The sequence below is a fragment of the Cystoisospora suis genome (assembly GCF_002600585.1).
Source record: "Cystoisospora suis strain Wien I chromosome Unknown contig_5346, whole genome shotgun sequence".
NCBI classification, from domain to species: Eukaryota; Apicomplexa; class Conoidasida; order Eucoccidiorida; family Sarcocystidae; genus Cystoisospora; species Cystoisospora suis.
In genome coordinates, this window is record NW_027158136.1 from 2527 (window position 1) to 10987 (window position 8461).

General features: G+C 46.4%; 1 protein-coding gene across 1 annotated transcript in view; it reads left to right on the forward strand.

The window, feature by feature from the left end:
- CSUI_009150 (zinc finger in n-recognin protein) overlaps positions 1–8417 on the forward strand; it is a 10158-nt gene extending 1741 nt beyond the window's left edge. The window contains exons 3-5 of the mRNA XM_068069268.1: positions 655–1618; positions 2242–5488; positions 6046–8417. Of these exons, the coding sequence (XP_067918756.1) occupies positions 655–1618; positions 2242–5488; positions 6046–8219 (6385 nt within the window). The 3' untranslated portion in view covers positions 8220–8417. The remainder of the gene's footprint in view (positions 1–654; positions 1619–2241; positions 5489–6045) is intronic.
- Positions 8418–8461: the final 44 nt, after the last annotated feature.

Sequence of the window (8461 nt, forward strand, 5' to 3'; positions counted from 1 at the left end):
GAGTGTCGTGTTTTGTGCGTGGTGAATCGATCCATCATGATGATGGCCTGCGTGTAGTCTATCTACCTCTTTACATGTGCATCTAGATGTCCTTCTTTTCTATGAAGGTGGGTCTATTGATGACGCCTCCACGTTTCCCTATGTACGTCTATGTGTATAAATATGTATGTGTCTACGTACACACTAAGAGCAGCACTAGTAGTTGTAATACTAGCTATAATGATAGGGATAGGTCTAGGGACAGGAGGTGAGCTTGAGGTGTAGATACTGAAGAGCCCCCCAAGACCTTCAGGCTACATACGTATGTAGATCTGGGCTTGAAGCTCTTTCGCAGACTTAAACACGACAGATGTATCGTCTATTCCTTTTTTCTCCATAGAGAAGAGACACGTAAGTCCCCCCGAGGTAGAGAGATATGCAGCGATTTCCCTGCCCGTACAAAGCAAATCTCCATCCTCCTCATCACCTTATTCCTTCCCTGTCTATATCTCTACAATCCCTACTCGCGTTCTGTCCATTCTATCTTTAATCTATCTTTGATCTATCTAGCTATCTTTAGTCTATCTAGCTATTTTTAGTCTATCTAGCTATTTTTAGTCTATCTATCTCTTCATCTTTTGCTTTTTCTTTCTTCTTTTTTGTGTGTTGGTTCAGGTTGACAGTGATGAGTGAAGCTCAGTGTTATCGACGTACATTCTATCAGTCGGTCTTAATCGATTTAGATCTAACGGCCGTTCGTTTGTTGGGGTGCTGTTCTCTCCCTCCTTCCATCTTCTTACTCCAACTCATCTCTCGATGTGAGGTTCCCTATGACTTTTCTCTTGGGACCTTTCTTTCATCTCTCCCTTCTGTCTTTCTCGCCACCTTGAAGAATCGTCTTCTTCATGCTGACGGGAGTGAAGAGGCCAAGAAGAAGAGAAGAGATAGGAGAAGAAAGAAGAGAGGTAGGAGGAGGAGTAGAGACCTTCTCACGGGCGTAGCTTCGTCTGTAGAAGCAAGAGAGATGAATGAGAGACAAGATAAGAAAGGGGGGGGTCTTGCCAAGAAGGAAAGTGATATACATGGAGAAGAGACGGGTTTCTCTTCTTTCTTTTCTTCTTTAGATGAACAACGCGAGACCTTAGAAGAAGATCCTTCCTCTTCTTCTTCCTTTTTCTCCTCGTTATCAGAAGAAGAAGAGGAAGAAGAAAGTGCTTTAGCTTCATCGGATCTTTCGTTAGCTTTAAGTCTGTTAGAAAAAGGTTCTCCATCTTTCCTCTCTTACTCATCTCTTACTCCTTCTTCTTCTGTCCGACGAACTCATCTGTCTAGAAAGAAGAGGACCTTGTCTCAGCTCGAGAGAGAAAGAAGAGAAGAAGTGATCTACGAGATTCTCTGGGGAGGCTTACCTCTTAAAGAGCATCTTCTCTCTCAAACTCATTCCTTTATGGTGTTACTTCTTCATTTCCTTCATCCTGTGAACAGTCTGTTCTGCACGGAAGAGGAAGCGATGACGTATCTCCTGCGACACCAGCTTATGCGAGGCCCGCAGACACATTCGAGCCTTCAGGACGTCGTTAGCCGCCCTTTCAAACAGCAGCCTCAGCTCACAGATCTTGTCGATCGTGTTCTCCAAGAGGTAAGCAAGAGATAAGAAGGGATGGTAGGCCTCTCAGTCTGCAAAGAAGAGAAGGGAGGAAAGAGAAAGAGACAGAAAAAAGATCATGAGCTAGTCATGAGTGGTGAATCGCATCTTTCAAGAAGGAGGTGGGGTTGTCGTTGCATGCATGCACATCATGCATCTATCTAGGAGGAGTGGGAAGGAAAAAAGAGGGAGGTCATTTCATCTTGTTCACGAGAGAAAACAAAGAAGAGAAGAAACAGAGAAGGCGTTGTTCAGATCGCCTGACCTAGTCTCTCTCTCCTTCTCTCTCTCATCTTCTATGTACAGCATGTATGTATGCATCTATATATGTATGAAAGGCTGCATGGAATTTATGCCTGTCTACGTGATCTTCAGCCTCTTTCGATACTGAAGCTTCTCTCTCTTTCTTTCTCTTGGTAAATTACTGAATCTTCTCACTTAAGTCTGTCTATTCTCTCTTCTTCTCGTTTTCTTCTCTCGGGTCTGCATGCATGGGGAAGTAGGTACCTGTCCTCCTGAGCTTTATCATGAATTCCTCCCTCATTTCTGACTTCTCAAATCACATTCTCTCTCTCTCTTTCTATCTCTCCGCTCTCTTCTTTCTTCTTTCTGTTTAGATCTCCACCTACCGAGGTGCAGAGGGGATGACTCCCGGGCAGTTCCACTTGAAGAGCAGTAGCTGGAAATACTACGACCCCTACTTTCCGTACTTTTCTTGGGCTGACTACCAGCATCTTGAAGAATCTTTCTTACAGCAAGTGCGAGCTCGACCCCAGCTCTTCGATGAATGGTTGGCTCATTCTTTGACGTCTCCCCTTCTAGATCCAGATCTCGTTAGAAACAGGAAAGATAGAGGAGAAGAAGTGAAAGAGAAGAAGGAGATGCAAACGTGCTCCTCCTCGTCGTCTTCTCTGTCTCTATCTTCTTTTTCGTCTGTTCCCTTAGCTTACAGAAGAGCCTTCTTTCATTTCTGTCTAAGCCCTTACGTACGTAGTGCGGTATGGCTATTGACCTCACAGGTCCTGCTAGCATCGATTTCGGATCATCGATTCATCCATCTTCTTCTTTCGCTTCTCTTAAGACTTCTGGGGCTGCAACTTCAATGGAGAGAACAGGTGTCTGAGAAGGTAAGAGAAGAGATGATGAAAGAATTCAAGAGGGACGATCGCATGAGAGAGGTGCTTAAAGAAAGGAGAAGAAGAAGAAGAAAAGAAAAAGAAGAAGAGCAGGACAAGAAGAAGAAGAAGGACAAAGAAGAACAGAAAGATCTTGGAGAAGGAGGTAAAGGCAACAAGGAGAAGAATGATACGTCGGTTAGGGGAAAGGAAGGAGAAGCGGTTGCAGAGAAAGAAGAAGAAAGAGAGAAAGAAAAAGAAAGAAGAGGTATTAGTTCATCTTGTTTTGCGGGAGATAATGAAGGTGAAGAGGAAGACGATATATCCTTGAGTAATGAGGAGGAAGAAGAAGAAGAGATAGTGATTGAAATAAGAGAAGATCTAGATCTGTTAGGCATGTCGAAGTGGATGGGGCCTTCCCTATCAACGTCTTTACTACGTACCTTTCAGCTCCGTCATGTCTTCGTGGATTACGCAGGAGATGCCGAAGCCTTTTATCTCTCGAGAAAGATCTCTGGACTGAGGAAGAAGAAGAAGAGAAAGATGAAGAATATGATAAAGGAAAGTAGGGCGAGCATGAAGAAGGAACGGACCAGGAGGAAGGTAGAAGGAGAGGAAGAGATCAGCATGACTGAAGAAAACACAAGAGAGCTTCCTTATAAAGAAGAACATGCCGCGTCAGACTCTTCCACAGATATCTCCACAACAGAAGAAGAAGAAGAGGAAGAGGAAAAGATCACTGGGAGACTAGGAGGGAGCTATTGTAAAAGACGACGACGATCAAGAGAAGAGAAACGCCGAGATCTCCATAGTGAAGGAGAAGATCAAAATGATAGTCTCTCTAGAAGAAGAAGAAGAGAGGAAAGAGAAGAAGAAAGACCCATGCCAGTGTTACAAGAGATATCTTCGATGGGGGGGGATGGCGACTTCTGGAGAGATGAAGAAGATCTTTCTTTTCATGATCTTGAAGATGAATGGCGAGAGAGGGGGAGAAGAAGAACAAGAGAAGGCGGAATGGCGAGCTCTTCACCTGGAGAAGAAGGAAGAAGAGAAGAAGACGAGGGTTTCTCTTCTTCTTCTCTAAGAGGAGGAGAATACTGGATCGAACCTGGTCTAGGAAGGACGGGAGATCATCGTCGGGGTGGTAGGAGCCGTACAGTAAGAGATGCAACGGGAGACGGGAGAAGAAGAAGTTCCTCAGGAGAAGAGATAGGAGAAGGAATAGATGAAGAAGAGGATATGGAGAGAGAAGATGAAAGAGTTAGGCAAGGAAGAGAAGACATGTATGCAGATGAAGGAAGAGAAAGAGAATCGTCCTCTCGGGGGGTTGAGACGTCAAGGAGACTGCGGGGGATGCTATGGTGGGAAGGAGCACCCGGAAGAGGCCTCTTCTTTCCTGATAGTCACAGCGAAGATGAAGAAGAGGAAGAAGATGAAGACGAGGAAGACGAAGACGAGGAAGACGAAGAAGAGGAAGAAGATGAAGAGGAAGAGGGAGATATGGCAGAGTATATTGAGTGGGGAGGTGAAGAGGAAGAAGATGAAGAGAAGGAGGAGGAAGAAGAAGAAGATGTGGGAGAAGAGAGTGAGAAGAACGACGATGTCGATTCTCATCCCCATTCTAGTAATGACGAGGCGGGTAGGAATGAAGAAGTTTCGATGGAAGAGGAAGAAGGGAGAGGAGAAAGAAGAAGGGGTCTAAGGAATAGACACTCCGAAGAGTTGACGAGTGTGGCAGGAATAGACAAGCAAGTGGAGAATCAGGATATGAAGAGTGATAAAGATGTCTCCTCTTCTTCTTCCTCCTCCTTCTCCAACACAACTGACCTCCATACAACTTCTCCTCCTCCTTCGACGACTACCCCCACTGAGGACAACGTCCCTCCGACAAGGTCGTCTCCTCTCTCCTCTTCCTCTTCTACAGTCCAACCAGCAGTCTCAGACATGAGGGGGGAGGGGGGTGAACAAGGGAGAGAACAAGAGCCCAGTCCTCTTTGTCCCTCTTCTTCTTCTCGTCTCGACAACCTTAACGCTTCTTTCCCACGCAAGGAACAGCCTGTTCATGAGGATCTTGACGGCAGCATGATAAGTACAGAAAGAGAAACAGGAATTTCTCATAGAAGCGAGGGGGAGGAGAAGAAGAACGAAGCAAGTGATGATGGAGAGAATGAACCCCACGATGCTCTACTTTCTAGGGGCCCTCCTGGAGAGAAGCAGATGGACGGAGAATCCAAGATGCATCTCGATGATGTTTCAGAGAAGAACGGTGATCGGCTTAGAAAGGAAAGAAAAGATGATCCACATCAAGAGAGAAAGGAGGTAGACCGGGGTAGTTCGACTTCCGCTGCTTCTTCTTATCAAGCGCAGGAAGAGAGAGATAAGACGGAAGGAAGAAGAAGAAGAAGAGAGGACATGTTAAAAAGAGAAGAAGACGAGAAAGCTAAGAGCAAGAGACGAAGAGAGCTAGGGAGAAGAAGACGACGTCTAGGAACGGCGTGGAACTTACAGAAGGAAAATCTCGAGACTTATCTCGAGCTTCTTGGGCTCGATTGCTTTCTGTCCGAGGCTGTTGAACAGGCAGAGAGAGCAGAAGAAGAACGAAAGATGAGAAGAAGAAGAAAAAACAAGGCCCCAGCAAGTTCACCTACTGCTACTAGGGCCCCTGCCATGAAGGACGAGAATGGGGGAAAGAAATCTCAACATGGGAAGAGGGGCATAGAAATGATCGTCGCTCAGAATGGAGAGATATGTAAGCCTAGTTAGGAAGAAGAGGAGACAGAGAAGGTAGAGGTGCTTCAGAACATCACCCTCGTGGTTAGTAGTGGTGGGTTGTTTTCTATTGCGATGGTCTGCAGATGTTTTATGTATGAAGATGATGATAAAGATGAGGTGTACGTACAGCCAGGCAGGTATCATCGTGAGGTGTATGGACAGCCCGAGACGGGAGGTGTTGTACATACAGTAGGAGATCCTGAAGTGTACATACAGCCGAAGGTTGTGAGGTGTATAGACACCTGCATGAAAGGAAATGGATCCTTTCAGCATGAGATCCATGACTCCTTTCCGTTCTTTAGCAGTAGACTATGTGTATCTCATCATTGCACGCCCATGGAGCCTATCATTTTGACGTTCTTGGGCCTTCTTCTTCTTCTGCCTTGCCTTTCCTTCCCTCCTGCTATATTCTTCTCCCCTCCACACTCACACCTTATCGTTATGCGATTCTTTCATCTTCTTTCTTTGAGAGAACCCGTCTGTCCTTCCTTCATGTCTCTCTCTCTTTCTTCCTTTCTTTTTCTTCTTTTTCAGTATACGATAGGGAAGAGGAGACCATGAATTCTAGCGTCTTTCTCAATCCTCTTCTCGTCGCCTTAGCACAACTCTATCATGACCAAGAAAGATCTGAAGAGGCAGGTACCCCTAGAATGATGACGCCCACCTCCTCCTCTGCAGGTAGTTCTTCTTCTTCTGGAACACGTTCAGAGGCTATTTCTCCTAAGAGAGAGAAAGCTTTGAATGACGGTGAGATTGAGGAGTCACTGAGAAAGACGAGCAGCCCTACTAGTAAGAAGACGGAAGATGGAGTAACTCGTGAAGAGCTTGTCGATCGATTTCTTCGTCACATGTATGAGAGATTAACGACGAGAAGAAGAAGAAAGATAGCCTCTTCTCTCCCTAGGAAGAAGAAGGAGAGAGAAGAAGAGAAGGAGAAGAAAATATCTGCAGGCTGCAGAGATCGTGCGAATCGAAGAGGGAGAAGAGGTCTTCTTCAGGAGAGAGTTGACGGGGAGATAAAAGACGGAAGGAGTGGCAAGTCTCTCCATGACGGAGAGAAAGAAAAGAGACTTTCTCAGAGAGACGGGGCTTCGGTTGGGGTCTTGGGGGGAGATGATGCATCGAGACGTATGAGAGAAGGAGGAGAGGAACGAGAAAGAGCATCTAGAGAGAATATGATGGTAGCCGAATTCCAAGTAAGGACAAGTTCCGGCTCCGTTTCTGCTTTTTCCTCTTCATCTTCATCTTCATCTTCTTCTCAAGGTCGAGATCGTCTTCTTCCTACTTCATCTCTCCCGCACCCTCCCTCTTCTTCTTCTTTATCGCCAGCCTATACAGCCTGGCTTGAACAGACAACGGCCGCCGCACGAGCAGCCGCGGAAGAAGCAGAGCACGACCCGGGAGAGACTCTTACGGTAAGACCTTCGTCTTCTTCTTCTTTATCTCCTTCTTCTTCGGCCTTACGCGTAGTCCGTTCCTTTGCAGATCTCTTTCATATCTCAACACACCCATCCACGGAACCCGCAGAGAGCGAGAGTTATACTTCATCTTCTTTACATCTTCTTCCTTCTTCTCCTCTTCAAGAAGAAGAGGCAAGCTCAGGAGTCATCCACGCCTCATCTCTCATGACGTCCCCTCCTCACATAGGCATCCTTTCTGAGCCAGCCACTGCAGCAGGAACGTCTTCTCCTCCTTCTTCTCCACATGTTGTCGAGCTCTTCATACAAGATGAGAGTCATCTCATAGGAGAGCCACAGGTAGAAGAAAGGAGACGGGAAGGGGGGGTAGGAGGTGAAGCCTTGGAATCTTCTTCTTTCTTCCATGTTCTATCAACTTCTGACGAGGGCTCCTCTTCTTCTTCGCGTCCTTTACTTCTACCAGGGGGGGGGAGAGGTGTCGTCCTACCCCGAGAGAGAAGAACAAGCGAAGATGCGATGAGCTATTCCTCTCTTCCTCATAGAGAAGAAGAAGATAGAAGTGGAGAGGGTGTCATCGGACGACAACAAGGAGAAGACGGCAGCGAAGCTCTTCAGAGACGAGAAGAAGAAGAGAATGGAGATGAAGAAAGACGTGGCTGGCAAATCACTTTACTTCGAGCTCTTCTCGGAGGAGTAAGAGGAGAAGGAGGGGGAGGTGAAGGTGAGAGCCCTCAAGGAGAAGGGGGGAGCGGCGGCCCGAGCTTAGCAGGCGTCCAGATGATTGTGCGACGTCTTCTTCTTCTTCGAGGAGGCGAAGGAGAGGGAGGAGGAGGAAGAAGAGGTAGAGAAGACACTGCTCATCATAATGATAGGAGGACGAATCGGACTCTAGGGCGCCATTCTCTATCTGCAGGAGGGGCCGTCGTAGAGATTCGAGCTCGAGGGACACGGGGTAGAAGTCGAGGCCTACAGAGAGGAAGAGGAGAAGAAGAACCGCGGAGAAGAAGAGGAAGAGGTAGCAGTCATAGTAGAAGAGGAAGAAGTACATCTTCCTCTTCCTCTTCTTCCTCGTCGTCACCTTCGAGAAAAGGAGATCATTTACAGGGTCAGAGAGGAGGACAAGAGAAAGAGAAGAAGAAGAAGACGATCTGCGAATCTCTTTTAAGACTGGTGGGCATGAGAGAAAAAGCTCCTTGTGAATTTCCTTTTGTCCTCAGATTCTCCATGTTACAGGTAAGAAGAAGATTTCTTCTTTCGCTGAAGAAAAGAAGAAGAAGAAAAGCGACTTAGTAAGTATGAAGATGTATGAATCCGCATACATAGATAGACCGTAGATCGTTAGATGAGTAGATGGATAGACAGATAGATCTTTGGCTTATGTACTCATCTGAAGTAGTAGAAGTAGTAGTAGGGGGTGGATTGCTGTGGCATGGGTATGTACAGACAGAGGGGAGTGTTTCTCACATACACCTTTCTTCTTTTTTGTAACGCCTCTTCTTCATTCTTTCTTCTTTCTCTTCCTTCCTACTCCC